This window comes from Dama dama, chromosome 23, assembly GCF_033118175.1.
Source record: "Dama dama isolate Ldn47 chromosome 23, ASM3311817v1, whole genome shotgun sequence".
Taxonomy (NCBI): Eukaryota; Metazoa; Chordata; class Mammalia; order Artiodactyla; family Cervidae; genus Dama; species Dama dama.
In genome coordinates this window covers 72,539,789-72,564,627 of record NC_083703.1, presented here as the reverse complement: position 1 = coordinate 72,564,627, position 24,839 = coordinate 72,539,789, and the positions used below count along the sequence as shown (strand labels likewise).

At 47.3% G+C, this 24,839-nt stretch overlaps 1 protein-coding gene across 2 annotated transcripts; it reads left to right on the top strand.

The window, feature by feature from the left end:
• Window positions 1-18,751: 18,751 nt before the first annotated feature.
• FITM2 (fat storage inducing transmembrane protein 2) lies at window positions 18,752-24,839 on the top strand. Of its 2 annotated transcripts, XM_061127325.1 has the most exons (4): window positions 18,752-18,971; window positions 21,484-22,140; window positions 23,791-23,905; window positions 24,118-24,839. In XM_061127325.1, exons 1-2 carry the CDS (start codon window positions 18,799-18,801, stop codon window positions 22,097-22,099), a joined length of 789 nt encoding a protein of 262 aa, XP_060983308.1. In that variant the 5' UTR covers window positions 18,752-18,798; the 3' UTR covers window positions 22,100-22,140; window positions 23,791-23,905; window positions 24,118-24,839. The 2 variants fall into 2 exon arrangements, with proteins under 2 accessions (XP_060983308.1, XP_060983307.1); XM_061127324.1 differs by having other exon boundaries at window positions 21,484-23,905.

The following is a 24,839-nucleotide window of genomic DNA, read 5'->3' as shown; positions in this document are numbered from 1 at the left end:
AGCTGGCTGGAGGGGGTCACGTCTGGCCTCGTGCAGTCAGAGCTGGCTGCCTGGAGGGGGTGGTCATGAGGGCGCCAAACTCTGAGTGCTCCCCAGCATTCCCACCCCAGAGGATGCTAACTACTGGGAGCTTGACGCAGACCTCCCAACACAGCTCTGGTGGCGGGGAGCAACACTCCATCCTTCCCACCTCATGGACTGAGTGGATGGGGCAGTGGGAAGAAATGCCCAGACAGGGACTTCCCTGGGGATCCAGTGGCAAGACTCTGAGGTCCCATGCAGGGGGCCCAGGTTCAATCCCTGGTCAGGGAACTAGATCCCACATGCTGCAACTAACAGTTTGCATGCAGGCCACAACTAAAGACCCTGTGTGCCTCAACTAAGATCCGGTGCAGCCAAATAAGTAAATCAATATTTTTTTTAAAAAAAGAAAGAAAAATTAAAGAAATGCCCAGAGAGTGGCTGAATCCAGACCAGGCCCGGAAGTGAGACAACACTTCAAAGCCAGAGTTCCATCCCACCAGCCCAGGAAGCAGACCTCAAACCTGCCCAGACTGGATACCCTCTGCACCAATCTCACTCCACATGGGCTCTGTCGGTGCCCTCAGAGGGGCAGCGCCCACCTCCCCTGAGGCTGCAATTTCAGGATGGAGTTTAGTTCAGTTCAGTCGCTCAGTCGTGTCTGACTCTTTGCGACCTCACGAACTGCAGCACGCCAGGCTTCCCTGTCCATCACCAACTCCCAGAGCTTGCCCAAACTCTTGCAAGACACAGAAAGAAGGAAGAGGCTGAAAGAGGGAGACAGAAAGAAAATCGAGAAACAGAGACAAAGTATGTGAGGGAGAGAAAAAGTATGTGAGGTAGATAAAAAGGTCACTGATAGAAAGAGGTCCAGGAAAGAGCTATGAGACAAAAAAGGTAGAAAGATACAGAGAGAAAGAGAGCCAACATTGGGGCAAAAAGAGAAGGAACATGGGAGAGACAGGGAGAGAGAAAGAGGGGAAAAAAGAACAGAGAAGATGGAGAAAGAAATGCTGAGAAGAGAACCAGAGAGAGGGGTCCGGGAGGCAAGGCGGCAGGCTCCCCAGGGGCGCGTACCCAGGATGGGCAGCCCAGGCCAGCGGCAGGAGGCGGCTGAGGAGGCAGGGGACCTCTGCAGACGCCCAGCCCGCCTGCCGCACAGCGACTTAAGCGGTCCGCCAGGAGCTGATGGCATCTGACGTCCCAGCCCCCCAGCCCCCTCCCCTTCCAGCCTGGCCAGGCTCGAAGCTCCGCCTGCCAGACCGTGGCCTTTTCTCTCCTCCCTCCGCTGTTCCACCTGAAGTGCAAGGGGGCCGGGGCTGAGCTGCCGGTCAGGATGGGGGTGCGGTCAAGGCAGGGATTCCCGGACGAAATACCACCTCTCCTCAGGAGACCTCAGACCCCGAGACTTTTCTCTGCCTTCCAGACCCCACATATTACGGCCACCTTGCATCCAGAAAGTGTTTTTCTGTTTTCTCCACAAAGCCCTCCAGCCCCAGAGTTGGCAGTTTTCACACGGCCCCATCTAATGAGCCTGGCTGAACTTGAATGCTGAGCTCGATGTATACAAGCTCAGCCAAACCCTCAGAAGCAGATACGATCGCTGCCCATTTTAGATGAAAAACCTCCAAAGAAGTGAAGGAACAGTTCAAAGTCAAGCTAGCCTGTCTGCTGTGGGACCGGGATTCACATCCAAGTCTGACCCCAGGGAGGGTCCTGCTAGTAGGTAAAAAGGATGTCATTTCTGTAACCAAATCAAATATAGAGGCATAGAGGGGAAAAGCCCTATGAGAATATTAGAATATTTGCTGCAAGGCCACTCAAACATGGCACCATGCAGCCTAATTAATTAAGCCAGTGGATATGGGTTCAAATCCGCATTATTTTGTTTTTGAGGGTTTTTTTTTTTGGTGGTTCTTTCTTCTAAAAAAAATGCCTTTTTGTGCTCACTGGTGTCCTTGGGCAGATTACTTAACCACTTGTGCTTTATCTGGAAAATGGGAGAAATAATGGTTCTTTCCTTACAACACTGATGCCAGGATTAGATGAATTCACGTCCGATTGAACTGGTGGAGCACTGAGTGTGTGCTCTTTAGGTGTGCATGCATGTGCTTATGAGGGTATGTGTGTTTGTTATAGGTGTACAAGCACACGCAGACACACACGTGAGGGCTTGTGTGTCACATACAGATGTATGGACACGTGCTTGACCATGCAGATATCTCCTGCGTGTGTACTTGCATGAGTATGCATGTGCCTGTATGTTATGAATGTGCAAGCACACACATACAAGCGCATCTTTCTGATGATTTCTGTGTAATATGCATATTCAGGGATGTGTATGTGCGTGTGTGTGTGTGTGTGTGTGTGTGTTTTGACAGAACCCCTTTGATCTCTGAGTTGCTGTACTTCATTGTTGACAAAGAATTTCATTTTCTCTTCTCTGATTCCTTGTATTCTCTGCAAATAACACGCGATGCTTTTGCAATGGGAAGGGACAGACTTACCAGAAAGGTGTTCCATTAAAAAACCAAAGTTGAAGCGCTTGTAATCTTCAGCTTCCACTTCCAGAGACCTTTCTGAGCAGTTCCAGGCAGAACTCAGCCTCCAGTGCCAAGCTGAGCCCTGGCCCAGGTGACGAGGCAGGGCTGGGAACTGGGATGGGGCTACCGAAGTGCGGTCCTCCCCAGACACATGGAATTCCCGCCCCAGGCAGCCGCCCAGCCTCAGCCTTGGCAGCCCAGACAGTGCCGGCTGCCAAAGCACACACCTTCCCCATCGGAGCAGATTCCCCCAGCCCAGGCTGACTGCTGGATGCTGGGGGAGGCGGGGCACACAGAGGCAGTGGGGGGTGGGGGCTGCTGACTCTGACCGCTACGTGGCTTTCTCATCATGCCAGAAGGGCAGGAGGCACTGGCTCTGATCCAGCTCCACTCTCTGCCTCCAGTAGGCTGGGTGTCCTGGGGCAAGTCTCTATCCTTCTCCAGGCCATTGGAGCAACTGGACTTAGGGCTTTTCTGCTGAGATCCGTGACATACTGGGCGGCACAGGAGGCGGACACAAACAGCTTTGGCACTGATGACCCCCGAGTGTGTGCCCCACTCTCTCTGAGCGCTGAATACCAACCTCTCCCATGTCCTGGCCACTTGCAATGATCCAGAGCATTACATAAATGACTCACTTGGTCCTTGCAGCTGCCTTTGAGGCGGCAACCCCGCCCGTGGACAGATGGGGACACAGACCTTCAGTGACTTGTCCTAGGGCCTGTTTGTTTGCTAACTGGGGTTCTGGCAGTGAACATTCTCGCCCATTTTACAGAATGCACATGCATCCACTGTGCTCACACCACACACACATGCACATATACATGCACACATACCCTCCTCCCACAAATATGAGACAGCTGGTTCCCCCAGTACCTTAGATTCTTGCTGTCAGAGGACCTCAGGTGCCCTTCCATAAATAAACAGAAACCCACCCTTTACACACTTGATCATGTTAATACATATAAGTGGCATGTACTTGTTCTTTTCTCAGTGCTCAGAACCATTTCAAGCACTTGACCTCTATGAGACCATTCAATCTTCAAACCAACCCTATCAGGTCGGTATTATTATTGTCATCATAACCATTTCTCTATACGTGAGGAAACAGGCACACAGAAGTGAGTCGTTGGCCTGGGGTCTCACAGCACGGGGGGGGGCAGAGGTGGGATAGGCCAGGCTAGTCCCACTGCCTCTTCAAAGAGACAGACAGACAGACATCTGAGGAAGAAGGCACAGCCTTGCAGTCCAACCACGTATACAAAATCACCATCTCCTGGGACTTCCCTGATGGTCCAGTGCTTAAGACTGCGCTTCCAATGCAGGGGATGTAGGTTCGATCCCTGGTTGGGGAACTAAGATTTCACATGCCTCGCAGTGTGGAAAAAAAAAAAAATCACTATCTCCCACCCAACATGTTCACACGTCCAGAACAACCCAGAAAATAACACTGGTAGCAAACATACAGAAACACCCCCCGGCCAATGCACCAGGTAGGACCTTCCTTGCTGTTGACTAAACCTTTTCCCAGGTTCACTTTGACAGGTTGGTGTTGTTTAGTTGCCAAGTCATGTCTAACTCTTTGTGACCTCGTGAACTGCAGCATGCTAGACTCCTCTTTCCTTCACTGTCTCCCAGAGTTTGCTCAAATTCATGTTCATTGAGTCGGTGATGCCACCTAACCATCTCATCCTTTGCCACCCTTTTCTCCTTTTGCCTTCAACTCTTCCCAGAATCAGGGTTTTTTTCGGACAAATCGGCTGTTTGCTTCAGGTGGCCCAAGTATTGGAGCTTCAGCTCAGCAACTGTCTTTCTGATGAATATTCAGGGTTGATTTCCTGTAGGATTGACTGGTTTGATCTCCTTTCTGTCCAAGGGACTCTCAAGAGTCTTCTGCAGCACCGGAACTCAAAAGCATCAATTCTTTGGCACTCAGCCTTCTTTATGATCCAACTTGCCCATCTGTACATGACTACAGCAGGTTGCCAGTGGATAAAAATGTTAGGGGTGAAGGCAGGAAATAATCAGGGATGGCCCAGATGAATGTCCTGGGCTGGGATCTCACTTCAGGGTAAGAACTTTACTCACCCCTGGATTTTGTCAGACTGGATTCAGCTATTGCTTCATCTTCACCCCTACTGGAATTCTCTCTGGTCCTGGGCAAGTGAAGGGGAAATTCTTCTAGATGGCAGTAGTATTTGAGGCAGTACATCTCAGTGACTAACACTGCTGACTCTGGATCCAGACAGCCTAGGTTCATGGCTTACTAGCTGTGTGACCATGGGCAAGTTACTTAACCTTTCTGCACCTTGGTGTCTCACCTATAAAATAAGGCTGCCTTGTGGAGTTGTGAGGATTAAATGAACTGATACACATGACACAAGGCTTGAGTAAGCAGTCAGTAAATGTTAACTATAATTGCTGATAATAATAACAACAATAACAGTCAACATTTATTTAGCACATACTAGATGGGCTTCCCTGGTGACTCAGACGGTAAAGAATCTGCCTGCAGTGCAGGAGACCAGGGTTCCATCCCTGGGTCGGAAAGATCCCCTGGAGAAGGGAATGGCTACCCACTCCAGTATTTTTGCCTGGAGAATCCCATGGAAAGAGGAGCCTGGCGGGCTACAGTCCGTGGGGTCACAAAGAGTTGGACACAACTGAACGACTAACATTTCATCTTTTTTCCAGGTGCCAAGCACTAAGTGCTATAGGGGTCCGAGATCATTTACATTTTGCTCCAGTTTTATGGACACAGGTTCAGAATCTCCATTCACCAGACGAAGAAGTGGAAACTCCGAGAGGTTCAGTACCTTGTCCAAGTTCACACAGCTAGTCCCAGTGGAAACTGGATTCCAGTGCCAGGTCTCCGATTCTTACCCCAGTGTTCTTTTCAGACAGTAAAGTTGCTTTTAAGAAGAGTCTGTGTAGGGAATTCCCTGGTGGTTCAGTGGTTAAGACTTCACACTCCCAATACAGATGCACAATGAAAGAAAGCCCGTGTTGTAAACACAAGGAATATGGCCAAAATTTTCTAATAACTATAAATGGAGTATAATCTTTAAAAACTGTGAATCACTATATTGTTCATGAATTTATATCATATTGTACATCAACTATACTTTAATTTTAAAAGAGAGATTAAAAAGAAGAAGAGACTGTGGAATAGGAGCCTGGTGCTTGAGAGAGGAGACTAAGAAAGTTGGAATGTCCTTAGAGATCTTCCAGATCACCCCTTCATTTGCCAGTTGAGGAAATAGGTTCAGAGTGGGTGAGTGACTTGTCCAAGGACACACAGCAATTGGCAGACTCAAAACTTCAATCCAGATCTGTGTCACTCCAAGTCCAAACAAGGGAAAGAGGGAACTGGGACGGAGGCGAACACATGTGAAAGATAGGAATGGTGATCCACACTCTTCAAAACTCTTTGGTCAAATGTTCCAAGTTCTTCTAAAAGACAAATGAGAAAATGAAAGAGGTGGAGGTGGAAGTCAGTAGATAGACAAAAGATAGACTTTTTTTTTTAACGTTTATTCTTATTGATTTATTTGCCTGCACGTGGGATCTTCAAAGTTCCTTGTGGCATGGGAACTCTTGGTTACAGCCTGTGGGATCTAATTTCCCGACCAGAGATCGAACCCGGACCTCCTGCATTGGGAGCGTGGAGTCTTAGCCACTGGACCACCAAGGAAGTCCCTACATTATTTTATATGGGCAAATTTTTTATGGACTCTACTGTTGTGAGTGCGCACAAAGAAATATAGAAGTCAAGCTGTGATTGAGGTGGGACATTTAAGGGGCTCCTCTTTCTTGATCTGACTGGTGGTTACAAGAGGTTCACACTATTGGGTCCCATGTTGGTTTTATGTGACTTTCTGTACTTACTTTTTATTTTTCAATACAGAGGCTAATTTAAACGGTAATTTATACAGTGACACCTTCCATCTGTTACTGTCCTAACCCTGCATGAGGATTTTAGCCTTCTTTCAACAGTTGAGGATGTGAGGTTCAAAAAAGGAGGTAGCTTCTTGATAGTCACATAGCAAGTAACTCTGGGAGCCAGGACTCAACCCTTGTGGTTGGAGTGTCTCTGCAGCCCTGCTGTGGCCGGGCTGCCAGTGGTAGGTGGTTCCTGATCCAGCAGTGGGGGGTGTTGGGGAGATCCGACAACAGATTCAGAAACACCGACTTCTCGGAAGATAACTAAAGCACACCCAGAAGCACCTCTGGGCTCCCAGGTCTTCTGCTTGTACCCTACAAGTCATGTCACCTCTTCGGTGGTTACCAGAGTGAGGCAGGATGGTTTAGGAGTGGCAAGGACCAGAGCTGTGACCTCAGATGAGTGACCTTGGTCTGGGTGACCCGAGGCAAGTCTCTGAGTTTCAGTTTCCTCATCTGTATAATGGGAACAATAAACAGGCACTAAATTATTTGGCTATTATGATAAATTCAGTGAGATACAGGAAGTGTCAACACACAAAGCAAGTTTGTTCAGTGTTAGCTATTAACCTGCCCAAGCAAACACCACATGACTCCATTGACAAAATGCTCAAGAATGGGCAAAGCTAGAAGACTTCCCTGGTGGTCCAGTGGTTAAGAATCTGCCTGCCAATGCATGGGGACATGGGTTCAATCCCTGGTCTTGGAAGATCTCACTTGCCACAGAGCAACTCAGCCCGTGCTCTACCCCGAGATGCAGCTACTGAAGCCTGCACACTTTGGAGTCGTGCTCTGCAACAACAGAAGCCACAAGAAGAGAGTAGCCCCAGCTCATCTCTTCCCCAGGCCCGGGAAGCTCGATAAATGTATATAAAAATTCATCAAGCTGTACACTTAAGATTTGAACACCATAAGTTACACCTTGGTCTTCCCAGATGGCGCAGTGATAAAGAATCCACCTGCCAATGCAGGAGACACAGGTTTAATCCCTGGGTCAGGAAGAAGCCCTGGAGAAAGAAATGGCAACCCACTCTAGTATTATTGCCTGGAAAATTCCATGGACAGAGGAGCCTGGCAGGCTACAGTCCATGAGGTTGCGAAGAGTCAGACAGGACTGAGCAACTGAGCACACACACAAGTTACACCTTAAATAAAAACTGAGTTATAGATGGTTTTAAAAGCCTTTGTTTAATTTCAAAGAGTTCTTTCAACAAGTATCAAATTAAAATCCAAAATAAGAAAACACACACACATACCAACAGAAGTATCCCAATTTTGTCTCCCCAACATACACTCCCTACCCAATACACAGACATATCCTTCCCAGTACACCCACCAAAACCCCCAGCACTTTATACACATAGCCAAAGACCCCAACATCAACACAAAGAGAAGTCACAGCCCAACAGAGCAGACATACCTGCATTCCCACTCAACCTCACAGCACATCCATCTTTAAATAGATGGTTTTCAACTCTGGGTGTGTGTGAAAACACACCTTACTTTTATACACACAGAGACACACACAAACCAAACCCATAGACCAAATTGGCTTGGGCAGATTTGTGAGTCAGACAGACTGGGTGGGGGTCTTGGCTCCCCCACTTCCTCACCGCAGGACCTAGGGCAGGTCATGTAATTTCTCTGAGCCTCAGTTTTCTGATCTGCAAAATGGGCCCAATAAGATCTTCTCTCATGAGATGAAATAAAATAGAAAGGAAGACCAGGAGCAAAAAAAGCTTATTGAGGGAAGGAGTTGCATGATTTGTCTCTGTATCCTTGATGACTCACAGCATGTCATTATAGTAAGCTCATAGGTGTTGTCAGTTCTCACCAGATTAAAGTTGCTACAATCCCAGTGGAAATTCCAGCAAGGTTATTGGAGAAAATCGGCAAGTGGATTCTGAACTTCATGTAGGAGAGCCATGGCTCAGGAATTCTCAAGACACTCCGTTAGTCATAATCTTAGTAATATGTGGTGATTAAGCAGACAATAGAAAAATGAAAAATGAGGGGAGGGTGAGCCTGGGACATAGGGGTGAGCCAAGGGGGACAGCAGTACAAGGAGGGGGGACAGCATGGGCAAAGGCTCTGAGGCTGGAGGGCATTTGGTTCATTTGAGGAACTGAGAAAAGGCAGGTTAGGGAGGACTGGAAGGGGCACTAGTGGTGAAGAACCTGCCTGCCAATGCAGGAGACGGAAGGGACACAGGTTCGATCCCTGGGCTGAGAAAATCCTCTGGAGGAGGGCATAGCAACCCACTCCAGTATTCTTGCCTGGAGAATTCCGTGGACAGAGGAGCCTGGCGGGCTACAGTCCGTGGGTCCGACTCACAGAGTCGGACACGACTGAAGCGACTTAGCAGGCACGCACACAGAGGGGACAGAAGGGTACGAGGTGGCCCAGAGGTGGGGGCAGAGGTGAGCAGAGGCTATTTACGCTGTTGGGAGGCCTTGAACGCCACCGCAGCTGCAGAACTGAGGACCTCAGTTTCATCTTGGCTTTGCTCTGTGCCCAGGCCTGGTGCCCCACTGGGGATAGGGGTTGGGGGGACACAGGAAGAGGAGAGGATGGCTTAGGTTTCGGGGAAATGGGAGCAGGTCATCCCACTATGATCTCTTAGCATCTGACTTCCCACCGACCCCCAGAATCCTGAAACCAGAGAGGTGCCCCTGAGGGGTCCTCCATCCTCCTCCTCCCAGTCAGCATTCTCAGCAGGGTGTTTTCAGGGGCTTGGCCGGGGAACCCCCTATCCTCCCCGGTGTCAGAGAGGACTAGCCTCCTTCCATACAGGCCAGGTGAAGAGGAGTAGCTGGAGAACCGGGCTGGTCCAGCGCGTTTAACCCTGCGGGAGTGTTCGGTGTTCCCCGCACCCCTGATCGCTAGGGGTCAAGGCCGTGCCCTCGGGGGCCTGCGGCCGGAGGACTGGGGAATCCTCCTCCCGGCCCAGCCTGGACAGCTGCATGGCCAGGTGTGGCCGCGGAATTTGCTGTGTCGCCCGTCCGCGCAGCTGGAGCGGAAAAGCCTCAGCGTCAGCGCCCCCTTCTCGCCACCAGCGCTCGCGCCCCACATTCCTGCGGAGCCGGGCGGGGGCCAGGCGGCCAGATCAGACGCCAGATCCGGAGAATTCGACCGGGCGGGGCCGGTAAGGGACCGGTGGACCCTCTGGGACTCCTCACCCCTTGGTGGTACCGGAACTGAGCCAGATCTCCCATCTGATAAATGCGGACAGCGACACTTGGCCTTGTCTATTTCCCAAGCGGTGAGCCACCAAACAGCTTAATTTTAGAGGTGATCATCTATTGTGTGCCTACTGTGTACTTCATACCTGGCAAATAAGATTTCACTTACTTGTCTTGGCAACAAAGTTGGTAGAGTACCGTCCTCATTTTTCACGTGAGAGAGAAATGACTAGTTATAGAGGTACTAAATTGTGAGTTTAGACTTGAACCCATGTCTGTCTGACTGTATTCTTTTAAAAAAAAAAAAAAAAAATTTCTTTATATGGCAGCACCTGGTCTTCCTTGAGGCAGGTGGGATCTAGTTCCCTGACCAGGGATCAAATCCAGGCCCCCTGCATTGGAAGCAGGGAGTCTTAGCCACTGGCCACCATGACCTCTAAACCCTACCAGCTGTAAACTTTGCAGAGTGTTGTGACTATGTGGCTGTCATTTTAGCAGTCAGGTAAGGTCAGATCTGGCAGGCAGTATGGGCCAGAGGTTAAGCTCTTTGCCCCTTGAGCGCACTGACCCTAGTTTGAATCCCGGCTCTTCAGGATTGCTAGCTGTGTGACCTTGGCTAAATTACTTAGCTTCTCTGTGCCTTGGTGTTTCCATCTGCAGACTAGAGTGATCACAATACCTACCTGTTGTGAGAAGCAAGAGAGGAGTTCAGTACAGTGAAGCACTTAGCATAGTGCCTGGCCCCTGGTCAAGGCTCAGTGTGTTATAAATCAATGTCACTTCCATAGAAAACAAAAACAAAACAACTAGCTAAATGTTTAAACTAGTAAAGGAGACAATTTAATTCATGTTTAACTCAACTTTAAGAATAGAGGCATTAAACTATGATGTTGGTACATCTGAATTCTTTGCTATACTTTGGATGGGAAGACTGGAGGAAGAAAAGTTTCAAAACACTCATTCTTCTCAGAACCTGGGCATTTTATTCCCAGTTTGGTGTTCTCTTTTTTTTTTTTTTTAAAAATACCATTTCTTAAATTGTGAAATATAACAAATGTATGAGATTTATAAAATATAAACATATACTTTAATGAATATTTTTAAAGCAAATATCTCTGTGACTCTCCCCAGGTAAAGAACCAGAACTTTGTCTACACCCCCAAAACCCTCTGATCCCAACGGCCTCCCTCGGTCCCACAGGTAACTGCTATACTGACACTGGCATAGTCATTTTTTGCCTTTCCCCCATCCCCTTATTTTACCAATGCTCTTTCAGGCAAAAACAAATAAAAAACCAAACCAAACCAAACCAATCAGAAAGCCCTGCTTCCAAAACTTGGGATTCCCTGGTGGTTCAGATGGTAATGAACCCTCCTGTCAATGCAGGAGACTCAGGTTTGATCCCTGGGTCGATCCCCTGGAGAAGGAAATGGCAACCCACTTCAGTGTTCTTGCCTGGAGAATCCCATGGACAGAGAAGCCTGGTGGGCTACTGTCCATGGGGTTGCAAAGAGTTGGACAGGACTGAGCGACTAACACTTTCCAAGCCTCAGCCCGGTGACTGTTTCAGAGAGCAGGGTCCTGGGGTCTGCAGGGTGCAGTTGCCAGAGAGAAAGCAGGCAGGCACTCAGGGCTGCTGGGGCTGCTGGCGGCTCTCCTGCCTCTCTCCCTGTGGCCCGAAGATGAGCAAAGCCAGATCGCTGCCCTGAGGTGCCAGCTCTCCTGACCCTGTGCCCAAGCAGTCCCAGAGGCTGGGCGTGTGTGTGCTGGGGGCGCAGCCAGTGGATCCAACCCCCTCCCAGTTTGGCAGTCAGGCAGCCTGGCCTCTGGCAGCTGCTGGCTTTGCTCAGCTGCCTCACCCTAGGCAGTGGCTAGCCGTCCCCTCCAGCCAGAAAGAGATGTGGCCAGAGGTTCGGAATGAGGGAGGCATTGCAGAGGAGAGCTCAGAAGGAAGGGACTGGCTGCTGGGGAGGAATACTTCTGCCCTCTGGCCAGGAGCTGTGGACAGAGGTCTGCCCACTGGGAGAATTATTGGGCTGTCTACTGCCCTCCCCACCACACCAGGAATGAATTATTTCAGGCACACCAGCCAACAAAAAAGCACCTGCTGGTTGCTCTTCCTGGAATGACTGCTTCCCACTGTTCCTCTGGCCACCCTCTGGCCAGTCCTTCCAACCCCAGCTTGGACAGAAATCCTCTCTTCTAAGAATTCTTCCCTGACCCTTCCCTGACTCTACAGGGTCTTCTCCTCATGCCCCCAAGCATCCTCTACTTAACTCCTTCTCATTTTTTTGCTACATCTTTCAAGGCTTTATGGACCAGAAACCCCTCTCACAGTGATTTATCATCTTGGGAACCCCTTATTAGTAAAAAAAAAAAAAAATTTAAAAATTTATCATTATTACTTTCTACTGTTTATCTTCTGTTTATAAGGAAACAATTTAAATTTTAAAATAATTTCCTTTACATTCACATATTAATAGTTATTCTTCATGTAACAAAATAAAATTTTTTGAGTGCTTAGTAGGTGCCGGATATAGTTTTAATGCTTGGGATGCATTAGTAAACAAAACAGGCAATGCTCCCTACCTTCTAGGGCTGTTAAGCAAGTAGAAAAGACAGAAAATAATTACGTAAATTATAAAATGCATTTTTTATAAAGTACATTTTTAAAAGACTCTTTGATGATACTCCTAATCCATTAAAACCTCCTGCTTTTTGCATTAAATCAAGTAATACAGGCCAATTTACTTTTAAAACTGACCAAGATCATTGTCAAAATAAAGATCTCTTTTCCAGTGGAAACACTCACTTTTTGTTGTTATTCTACCCCAGTAGAATTTAACCTTATGAGTTTGTGGCATTGTAATGTAATATGGTTATAAAGCAGAAAAATTCCATATGGGAAGGCAATCAAAGCTTGCATTTATTTATTTATTTGGCTGTGGCAGGTCTTGGTTGCGGCATGCAGGAGCTTTCATTGCTGCCCGTGAACCCTTAGCTGCGGCACGTGGGATCTAGTTCCCTGACCAGAGACTGAACCTGGGCCCCCTGCGTTGGGAGTATGGAGTCTTGGCCACTGGACCACCAGGAAAGTCCCACACTTTCTCCTTTTTGGGTGTGCCGGGTCTTCATTGCTGCATGAGGGCTTTCTCCAGTTGTGGAGAGCCAGGGCTACTCTCTCGTTGGAGTGCCTGGGCTTCTCACTTCGGTGGTTTCTCTTACTACAGACCTCAGGCTTCAGAAGTCGCAGCACACGGGCTCAGTAGTTGTGACTCTGAGGCTCTAGAGGAAGGGCTGAGTAGTCGTGGGACACAGATTACAGACTTAGTTGCTCCGCTGAATGTGGAATCTTCTCGGACCAGGGATTGAACCAATGTCCCCTGCACTGGCAGGCAGATTCCTAACCACTGCACCGTCAGGGAAGTCCCCACATTTCCTTTTATTTATTCTTTAGTGCACATATATTCATGTTCAGCCTGGCCAAAGTCCAGTTATAGCCTCAGAAGATTCCCACACAACCATTCACAGATTTAGTAATTTTACATTTTTCAAAGAACTCAAACTGCCATCAAAATAAAAAGACAAGTAAATGTGATTTTCAAAAAATTCAAAGAGCATACTGCTTATCTGTCCAAGGGAGACTTAGATGTCAAGATAAATTCTATAATCTCCAAACTCTTGCAGCAAGTGATGTACATGTGGAGCTTGCTTATGAAATTGCATTTTGCATTCAGCAAGAAAAAGCTACTTTTTTTTTATAGCAGACATATTTTTGATTCTAGTTCTCCATTTCTTTATTTTTCTCCTCTCCATTTCTATAGTAAACATGAAGCCATGTGCTTATAAAATCTGACAGCAAAAAACCTAAAATATAAAATTCTGAGCAAAGGTCACAGTTATGATAATCTGATTTTAAATTTTGAAACCTTATGAGATGGATTTGTAGAGATTTAGTTGAAAGTGCTTTCAAGTATGTATTAAACTTTTCTTTTTATGAATATCTGCAAGCTGACTTTTTAAAAAGAATAAATCTGTCTCACCAATATTTCAAATGAACATTTTAAACTTTCATGTCTGATTCTGTTGTTCCTTCATTTACTTGCTGAGATATTTCTTTAACAAGACATTCACTGGCTCCCTGGTTATTCAGTGACTTTTGTTCCCATAAGAGTGGCAGGAAAAATGCTTGATTATTTCCCTTTATTTAATAGCTGTCAAAATAATGAGGGCTGATTTCTCCAAAAGTAGCCATTACTCTTTTTTATTTATTTATTTTTTTCGGTAGTTACTAATTTTAAAGCACATTATGAACCTTTGGGACATCCCTGAAGGTCCAGTGGTTAAGACTTCATGCTTCCAATGCAGGGGGTGCAGGTTCCAGGTTCGATCCCTGGTCAGGGAACTAAGATTCCACATGCCTCACAGCACAACCAGAAAAAAAGCTCCTAAACAAATGTGTGTTTCCATCCATTGCAGTTAATACTTTTATTTAGGCTCAAGTTGTCCCATCTTTGGCCTATGGGACCTTTTCTAATTGGCTTCTGCGTCCTCCTGAAATGACCTTAGCAGTCCTTGGTAGGTTATGACTTCCTTACTTTCTGGTTTTGTTAAGATGGCCCAGCTTTGTCTTGCCTCAGGCTTGAAAAATGTTGTTTTTTAAGAGATGAATCTATAGTTATTAAGGACACTCGTCCATCCAAAACATCAGAGGTCTTGACATCTAGCCCAATGCTTGGTGCATGGCAAATAGTTCATAAGTGTTGTTTGCTGAATAAATTAATGATGATCACCTTCACTAGGTGAAGTTGCTTGAGTTCCGAGGCCATATAAGTCAAACTATTTATTTATTGTTGAATAAATAAATGAAGGCCTGAAACCCAACAAATTAGGTGATACCACTCAGTCTTAGGCAGGGCAAAGCCTTGATGTTTGTACTTTTCTATTACCTCCTTGTAGGGACGGGTAGGGCATGGTCCTCTAATGCCCTGGAATCTTCTAGGGAAGTGTTTCTCAAATTACAGATCCACACCTATTAGTGAGCTGTAAAATCAATTCAGTGGGTCATGACTAGCATATTTTAAAAATTCAATTTATAATTGAATAGAAACTATCGGCGTGCCTCACACAGTAGAGGCAAACTGTCATGAACTGTCATGAAGCTATACTTACAGCTATATCTATATGCTTATTAACAAACATAGTCACTTATGCTACATATGTGTGTACTGGATCACAACCAGTGATTTGTTGATAAATGTTTAACAACCCTCTCTCTAAGGGAAAATGTGTAAGTATTGTGTTGTGCTGTTAACTTAATCGCTTCAGTCATGTCCAATTCTTTGTGACCCCCATGGGCTGCAGCCCACCGGGCTCCTCTGTCCATGGGGATTCTCCAGGCAAGAATACTGGAGTGGGTTGCCATTTCGTCTTGCAGGAGATCTTCCTGACCCAGGGATCAAACTCTTGTCTCCTGCGTCGCCTGCCTTGCAGGCAGATTCTTTACTGCTGAGCCATTGGGGACGTCTGTACATACATAAAAGTATAATAAATTTCTCTTAATATAAAGAATGTAGCACATAATTTTAAAATAATAAAATATGCAAATACTCTTCACTCTAAATTCCATATAGTGAACTGCTTCTTCTAGAATGCTTTCATTGATGTCTACTGGTCTCTTGCCTCCACAGCCAACCTCATGTTTCAGTTTAACCATGTTTTGACAAATGGAGTTTCATCTCAGTCCAGACAATCAATAAACACTCAATACACCAAATAAAGCCCTGATTTACAGTATTTGCCATTTCTCTTAATGTAAATACTCCCACCAGAGCTGGTTTCAAGCTACAAATTGATGCCAACAAACACACAGTTGGCGAATTTGCACTGTAGCATACAAGAGATATAAGCAACCTAAGGGGCATGGATAATAATAAAATAGAGTAAAATAATTAGGGAATGATGACTTTTGAATATTTATTCTGCATTTAATTGTTCATGTATACATTGTGATTTTTAATGATGGCTTTAACAATCAACTTGCAAAAGTCCTGAAAATTTAACAATTTGTTCTCACAGGCACACAGCTGGACTTACAACATGAATATGTTTTTCTTATTGTAGGTTGAAATTTAATGAAAACAAGCAAAATTCTCTAGAGACCTACCATTTTTCAGGTCTGGGTTTAACCCTGTCTTTGAAAATCTTCAGGGATGAAGCTGCAAAGTCTCAATTGGAACAAACCCATTTCCTTTCTAGAGGAGTACCAATCCTGAAATTTACAGGAAGTAAATTTTTTGCTAGTTCCTCTGGGTGATGTCTAGAGTTTTTGTCACCCAGAAGAACCCTTTCCCTTTCTCTTGGGATGGGGGATCAACATCTGGATTTTCACCAGGAGGGACCACTTAGCTTATAATGTCCAGTGTACTTCTGTGTTCCTAACCATCATGCAGCTTGCTCTAGAAAGTGACAATAATTGAGCAACTGACAATCTGCAGGAGATAGAGATCGTTTCAGATACTATTTACAAGCTGCCTTCACAATTAACATCTTTCCGGCTGTGTGGTTTTCATCCCCAATTATGAAAAGCCAAATTAGTGACTGTATAATCACTATTGTTGCTAAGTCGTGTCCGACTCTTTGCAACCCCATGGACTGCAGCACGGCAGGCTTCCCTGTCCTTCACTATCTCTCAGAGTTTGCTCAAACTCATGTCCATTGAATCGGTGATGCCATCCAATCATCTCATCCTCTGTCGTCCCCTTCTCTTCATGCCCTCAATCTTTCCCAGCATCAGGGTCTTTTCCAATGAGTTGGCTCTTCACATCAGGTGGCCAAAGTACTGGGGCTTAAGCTTCAGCATCCATCTTTCCAATGAATATTGATTCAGTCCTGAAATCCAGGGTTGATTTCCTTTAGAATTGACTGGTTGGATCTCCTTGCTGTCCAAGGGACTCTCAAGAGTCTTCTCTAGCACCACAGTTTGAAAGCATCAATTTTTTGATGTTCAGCCTTCTCTCACATCCATCTATGACTACTGGAAATGTAAACATCTGCTTTTTTTTATGAAAGTATGTATTCATTTTAGGCCCGTGTTGGATCTTAGCTGGGGCACTTGGGGATCTTTCATTGCAGCGTGAGAACTTCTCTCTAGTTGTGGCATGGGACTTAGTTACCTCGGGGTCATGCGGGATCTTAGTTACCAGACCAGAGATTGAACCCATGTCCCCTGCATTGGGAGGTGGATTCTTAACTATTGATCACCAGGGAAGTCCCACATTTGCTTTCTTAAATCTAGTTTTTTAAAGACCCAGAGATATCTTGATATATAAAAACTATTATCAGATCAATGAAGTTTACAGATGGAAAATCATCTTGAGGCAATTTTAAGGAATTAATGCTTTTATTATTTTATTGACTCTCTGCATGAGAGATTTTAAATATCAGCCTATTATAGGCATAAATCAGACAGGTGTTCCCCAAAGTGCAGTAGCTACCCTTGGTTTCGGGACACAGGATTATTTTAGGCAGATAGAAAAAGGTGTCAGTCACTCAATTGTGTCCAACTCTTTGTGACCCCATGGACTACAGGACGCTAGGCTCCTCTGTCCATGGAATTCTCCAGGCAAGAATACTGGAGAGGGTTGCCATTTCCTTCTCTAGGGGATCTTCCCAACCCAGGGATCGAACCCAGATCTCCTGCATTGCAGGCAGATTCTTTATTTGAGCCAACAGGGGAGCCCATAGAGATAATGAATATTTCAACAGAAACATTGTTTTTGTCATAGAAGAAATATAACTGGAACACAGAATCTTTTATTCCACGGATATTTCTGCTTGGGAGGCGGTCCTGTCAGCAGCTTGATTGCAGACTTCTGGCCTCTAGAATTGTCAGAGAATAAATTTCTGTTGGTTTAAGCCAATATGTTGTCGTAATTTGTCATGGCAGGCCTAGGAAACTAATACAGTAGCAAAGAAATGCTTTGAGTTTGGGAAACTCTGAATCAGATACCCAGCCATGACAGGGGATGAGAGGGTTTTGCTGTTGTTTAGTTACTAAGTCGTGTCTAACTCTTTTGCGACCCCACGGACTGTAGCCCTGAGACTCCTCTGCCCATGAAAGGGTTTAATTCTGTGTTAAATGAATGACTGATTCATTAACATGCTCATTGGATTGCCATTAACTCCCAGGGTCCAGCATTTTCACTCAATACAAATACACAGTTGTTTTTAAAGGGAAGATATAGTATTTTAAAATGTAGATATAATAACAATTTCAAGCAGTTATTTTCTCACTTCCCTGCATCTGGACCACCATAAGGAACCTAGAGTTCATAACTAACTCTTAGGAGAGATAGATCTGTCCTCTTCCCATTTTACAGGTGAGAAAACTAAGGCTCAATGGAAGAAGAGCCGCCAAGAGAGACTAAATGATGCTGGGACCACTGCCCCAGTTCCTACAGTGCTACGTTCATTCTCCCCCACCTGCAGCAAATATTCCCACAAGCATCTATTCCTCTGGCCAGAGCAAGGCACAGAGGTTGAAATTCTAATCTGCCTGACTGTGCAGGCCAGATTTGGAGAACAAGGAAAGGATGGATCCGGGCCTAGGGCAGCCAAAAATAAATAGATAGATAAACAAATAGTTGCTATTTAATAAAAAGAGTGAAGGACCGGGAAGCCTGGCTTGCTGCAGCCCAGGCGGTTGCAGAGTCGGGCACGACTGCTCAATTGAACGACAACAATAAAGTGAGGTGAAGTGAAGTGAAGTCGCTCAATAGTGTCCGACTTTTTGCGACTCCGTGGACTGCAGCCAACCAGGCTCCTCCGTCCATGGGATTCTCCACGCAAGAATACTGGAGTGGGTTGCCATTTCCTTCTCCAGGGACAACAAAAAAGAGGGATGAGCAATTCGGAGACAGGCGCGCTGCAGAGGCTCCAGGTGGCCAGGAGGGGGAGCGCACGGGCTCCGAAGCACGACGCCCCTCAGGGGCGGGGCCTGCGAGCGGCGCGCATGCGCCCAAAGGGAGGAGGCGGTGCCGGCCCAGATGAAGGGCCAGACGGTGGCCGAGAGGGTACGCGGAGGCGGACGGTGGCCGACGAGGTCCGGCATGGAGCACCTAGAGCGCTGCGCGTGGGTCCTACGGGGGACGCTGGTGCGATCGGCAGTGCGGCGATACCTGCCCTGGGCTCTGGCGGCCTCTATGCTGGCGGGCTCCCTCCTCAAGGAGCTCTCTCCGCTGCCCGAGAGCTATCTCAGCAACAAGCGCAACGTCCTCAACGTGTGAGTGCGCCCCGGGTCCTCTCCTGCCCGCGCCGTAGCCATCACTGTCGGCTTGCCCAGAAAGCCGGGGCTTAGCTGCTCTGATGGACGGGTCATTGGAAGGGGAGGTCCTTCTCCGCATCGTGGCAGCTGTGTCTACACGCGTGTCGCGATGAGGGGACCCTGGGATAGCTAGTGTCACTGGCAAGTCGCGTTTGCACATCCAGAGCAGACAGTCTGAGTTTGACTGGGCAGGGGTGACGGGCAGGGTGTGTGTATCTCTGTGTGTGTAGGGGTGGTAGATGGGAAGGGGGCATGAACCAGCCTCTGCGGCTGCTCCCCTCGGGATTGGGAGTTGGCCCCTGCTCTAGGGGAGATGCCACTTCCCTCCTGCCTGCCAGTGTCAGATTCGGAGCCTCTGCCCTAAGCCCTGTATCCCCCTCAGCTGGTGACGGAATCCCATCACACTTGGGTGGGGCAAGTAGACCTGCCTTCTTTCCCCAACACCCCTTCCTTCCCGCCCCCCCACCTTTGAAAGCCTGTCCTAGCCTGTGACAACCCCCCCACCCCCGCCCCGCGGTCCAAGATAATCACCCCGGAGTGGAACCCTACAGTCTATGACCTTTCCCCTGGATCTGCTTGGATCTTCTCAGCTACTCAAAGTTCATGTCAGTGGCCCAGGAATGCAATTCCAACTGAGCTCTTTGAGACTTCTCCTTAAGTCCACCCACCTGCTCCTTTTTTTCTTTTAATTTATTTATTTTATGGCCATGTCCTGAGGCATGTGGGATGCTTGTTCCCCCACCAGGGATTGAACCCACGCCCTCGCATTGGAAGTGTGGAGTCTTAACCATTGGATGGCCAAGGAAGTCCTTTTATTCTTTTTTTAAACCTCTTGGATTTTAAGTTTTTGATACAAACACTGATTTGCAATAGTGAAGGGAAACTCTGAAAGATAAAACTTCTCCCTTGATGTGAGCTTCCATTCTTCTTTGGAATTACAGTGTCTGCAGTATCTCGCAAGAGTCAGTCCAACTTTGCTCATCTACTTAAAACCCTAGTTTTCTTTCTCCAGCAGCTTCCTCACATACCTGACAGGTCTTGACTCTAGCCAGATCCTCGCATGTCAGTCCCAGGGAAGACTTTCATGACAGGCGCTTGGGTATGGTCTGAGGAAGCTTTGGGACCCAATAAAGAGTCTTACTGTCTCTGGCCCACCTTCCTTCCTCACCCACTCGCGGACGCTGGGCTGAGACTAGATTATGAGAGTGGTCCTGGCCCCAAGTGTCACTTGCATGTGTGTTGACCGCACCTGGTATCCAGGTCATCCACTTTTGATGAACTCGGGTGGCAGGCAAGGCAGCTGCTTGCTTAATCTGGTCTGGGTGAGCTGGGTGCCCAGCAGCCTGGCAGACGAGTTCCTGTAATTTGAGAGTTTCCATGAATTCTGGTGTTTTGTTCCATCCCTCTGTGCTAGTTATTGGGTTGGCCAAAATGTTACAGAAAAACTCGAATGAATTTCCTGGTCAACGCGATAATTAATCAAAGGGACCTAGTGAATTATTGGCTCTGAAAGGGATTTTAAAGGTCATTTCGTCCCGTCAGTTCTATTTAACAGTTGAGGAAACGAAGACCTGGAGAAGTGTGGTCATTAAGTCAGAGTCAGGATTGGAACCTGGATCTTCTAGCCTGAAGCCAAGCTTCTGTTTGATCATTTCTGCCACATAGGAAAAAGCCTTGGTATAGAAAAAGCATGGGTTTGGGGGCTGGCTGAACCTTGGTCTCACTTGGGCTTGCTGGTCGTGTGAGTGTGATCCTGGGCAAGTTACCAAACTATTCTTTAGCTATAATATGGGGCTAATGACACTTTCCTCACAGGGTAACTGAGTGTTCTGTGGGAAAGTGGATGTGCGTGAAAGGTCTGTAATTACTTTCCTGAGCAAATAACATAGTTCTTAAGATAGTAGGCCCTGGATTTGAACCCCAGCTCCACCACCGATGACCTCCGCTTTGAGTATGATGCTTCTCTGTGCCTCTTGTGTTTGTATCTCTGTACGGATAAAGTTTTCTTATCCATAAAGTGGGGATAATAGCAGTACCTCCCTCATAGAGTTGTGTGAGGATTAGGTGTTAATGGCTTCCTTGGTGGCTTAGATGGTAAAGAATCTGCCTGCAGTGTGGGAGACCCAGGTTTGATTGGGAAGATCCCCTGGAGATTCCCTGGGTCGGGAAGATCCCCTGGAGAAGGGAATGGCTACTCACTCCGGTATTCTTGCCTGGAGAATTCCATGGACAGAGGAGCCTGGTGGGCTACAGTCCACGGGATCGCCAAGAATTGGACACGACTGAGCAACTAACGCTTTCACTTTCTTTGAGGTATTCATAGTTCATTCACTTAACTAGGTGAAGTTGTCGTCTCTAGCTTTTATCGCCTCTTGCCTTTTTCCCTGCTCACGAGTCCCGAGTCCTGAGACGTGACACAGGCTGCTCCGCCACATCCCCGGTCTTCACCTCCGCTTTCCTCCTCTACCAGGTATTTTGTCAAAGTGGCCTGGGGCTGGACCTTCTGCCTCCTCCTGCCTTTCATCGCCCTCACCAACTACCACCTGACGGGCAAGGCCGGCCTGGTCTTGCGGCGGCTGAGCACCCTGCTCGTGGGCACGGCCATCTGGTACGTCTGCACGGCCATCTTCTCCAACATTGAGCACTACACGGGCAGCTGCTACCAGTCGCCAACCCTGGAGGGGGAGAGAAAGGAGCATCAGAGCAAGCAGCAGTGCCACGGGGAAGGGGGCTTTTGGCACGGCTTCGACATCTCGGGCCACTCCTTCCTGCTGACCTTCTGTGCCCTCATGATTGTGGAGGAGATGGCCGTGCTTCACGAGGTGAAGACGGACCGAAACCACTGTCTCCACGCGGCCATCACCACCCTGGTGGTGGCCCTGGGCTTCCTGACCTTCATCTGGGTGTGGATGTTTCTGTGCACGGCCGTCTACTTCCACAACTTGTCCCAGAAGGTGTTTGGCACTCTGTTCGGTCTGCTGGGCTGGTATGGGACGTACGGCTGTTGGTATCTGAAATCCTTTTCTCCAGGACTTCCTCCCCAGAGCTCCAGTTTGAATTTGAAGCAAGACACTTACAAGAAATAAAAGAGAAACAAAAAGGATGAGGGCAGGACCGGGGTTAAAAGGTTTTTCCGTTTCTTTTTCTCCTTAATTGTTTGACTAAATGATCGATCCCGCTTCGGGAAGGAAGCTTACCAGGCAGTTTTGGGGTAGGGGGTGCGGTGGTGGAGTCTGGGGAGCTGGGCCAGGCCCCAGACAGTTCTTGGAGACATCACGCTGTGTCACAAGCACCGCCATCCCCAGTCAGGCACTTTGCGTCCCTGGCAAGACTTGACCTTAATCTGTTACGTCCCTTTTGTCCCTGGATGGCGAGCTCAGGCTCAGTGAGAGGGCAGAATCAGGAAGGCCTCTCTGGTGTGGCTGAATTGAGGTGGGGGACTCCCCTGCTGCGTCACTTGCTCCCTGATTCTTAGCTGTCTTCTGTGTCAAGGGCTGCTGATGCTATTAGTTAACAACCATGCCCTCTGGTCAGTTTTGCATAAGCATTTATTTCCAGCAGGGTTCTTTATATATATCAACTACCAACCGCCTAAGACACACTCTGGTTGTAGTATTTGCTCTATCTGTGGAGTGTCAAATACTTCAACTGACTTGTGATTGACTGCCAACACAGTCACACTTGAGTGCCTCTGCGACGGAGTATTGGATACTTTTTATGTAACGAACACTGATAATTTTCTGTCTGTGTCGTCTAGTATATATTGGTTTTTGAAGCAATAAGGTTATCTCCCCTCCCCTTCTGTTTTGAGTGAATGCTTTATAGTTTTTAATAACAACCATGGTATTTGTTCTTTGTTGACAGAACTTCCAAAAATAACTCACGACTCCAGTGTTGCACTTTGGCACACATGTCAAGTGCCTTGAGGGTTTTTAAGAACACTAAAACACTTTTGGCTTTATGGTATTTATTCAAGCTTGCGGGGCTGTTTTCTTGGTTAAGGATCAAACTGGGAAGCAGACATTTGAATAACTTGTTGAATTTTAAGCTGAGTCAGAGTAATTTTGCAAAATGCCTATTTGCACTGAAACTCTCCTGACCACGTATCAGTGGTGTTAGACTGAACAGTGTTTCAGAGTCGTGTGATAATAAGTCTTCTGTCCGCTGCTATGGCCCAGAGCATTTTTACCCATTTAGATAAGATTATGCTAAGTCAGAAGTGGAGGAAGGTGTCTTCCCTTGCTTCTGAGGGCAAGAAGCCAACTTCTTTGCAAGAACGTCTCTGTTAAATGGTGGCTTGACTTTGACCCCTCCCTCTTCTTAATTGGACCACCACCAAAACCACACCAAACCAGGGTCTGTTCCTCTGCCCTTGAACTTGACTTTTTCTTTCCCGTTTGCAGCATTCTCAATTTCCAGCCTTGTTCTTGTGCGGCCTTCACCGTGAGAATGCTGGAAAGGGTTAGATACTCTGTTCCGTCTGCCCTGCAAAGACACAGTTAGTGCTGTGATAAGATACCCCTTCCGCTCTCAGTGTCTCCGTAAGCCTTTCACACCCAGCCCCTTGCATTTTGGATAATCATCCTGGAAGCTTCTTCTATACTCTTTGCCCCCAGTCACGCCTGGTAATAGCATTAACTGATAAGCACTTGACTGGTTTAACTCAAGCTTAGGTTGCTAGGAGCTTGATGTCTGGGAAATCTTCAGTGTAAAACATATTGCTTACAAAGATGTATTTAAAAGATGTATTTAAAATACATATCTCATCCGGCCACAGGTTATCCTGTATCGATCAAAATGTGAGGTGTGACACATTGCACCCAGAGGTGGCAGAAGCGCCTGGCAGTGAGATTCTGGAGGTGTCGCCATGGTGCCCTGGGAGCACTGGCAAGGTGCGATGGGCCCCCCTGGAGAATGGTTTTGCTCTCTGGAGCTTCATCTGTAAACCAGGGGTGGCCGAGGGGGTGGGATAGGTGGCAGGGGCTTGCTGAAGGGATCGAAATCTCTCCGAAGTGTCACGTTCAGCACCGAAAGGCAGCAGACACAAGGTGACGCCAGATATTTGTTTGTCCCACGTAAATCTCCAGACATTTCTCTCCTGCAGGTCTGATTCAAGCTCAGCCCTACATTAACTCCATGGCACGTGTCCATTGCCGAATCTTGTCGAGTCATCAGTCTCCCTCCACTTCCTGCTCAGTCTTACCGCCTTTGCCTGTCACTGGGGGACATGCTCTCCATCCGTATGTGAGATATCATGGCAAGACTGAAAGCGTTTGGGTTTGGACAGGTGTGAGAGGTGGGTCCAGATCTCAGCACCACCACCACGGAGAGCTGTCTGACCGTGGGCACGCCTCAATTTCTCCATCTGTGAAATGGAGGTGGTCCTGTCGGGATGAAGGGAAATGATGAAGGTAAAATGCGCAGCACATGGGCGGAGCAGGTGACCATCCCCCTGCTTCCTTTTTCTTGATTACGCCTTGAGGACTTTTTGGCTCCTCTAGAGAAGGCAGGGAGACCAGCATCTTCTTTGGAGTGCCATTCAGGGTCTGGGTGTCCTGTTGAAATAGCCTCGTCTTTTGAAAAGTGTCTGTTCCCCCGGTGCTGAACAAGAGGCTTCCGAGGGCATCTGCAATCACAGAACACCGCCGTGCTAGTTTCGCCTCTGTGTTGAGGTTCATTCACTGGCGCCTCGTTTTCCACGTGCATCTGTCATAGTCTGAGTACCAGTTTGTATTTAGCGAATGGCTCTTGCCACTGTTTTTGTATACACACAGATCGTGTGTGTAAACAGGCAAATGAAGTAAACTGGAAATAATGAAAACCCCA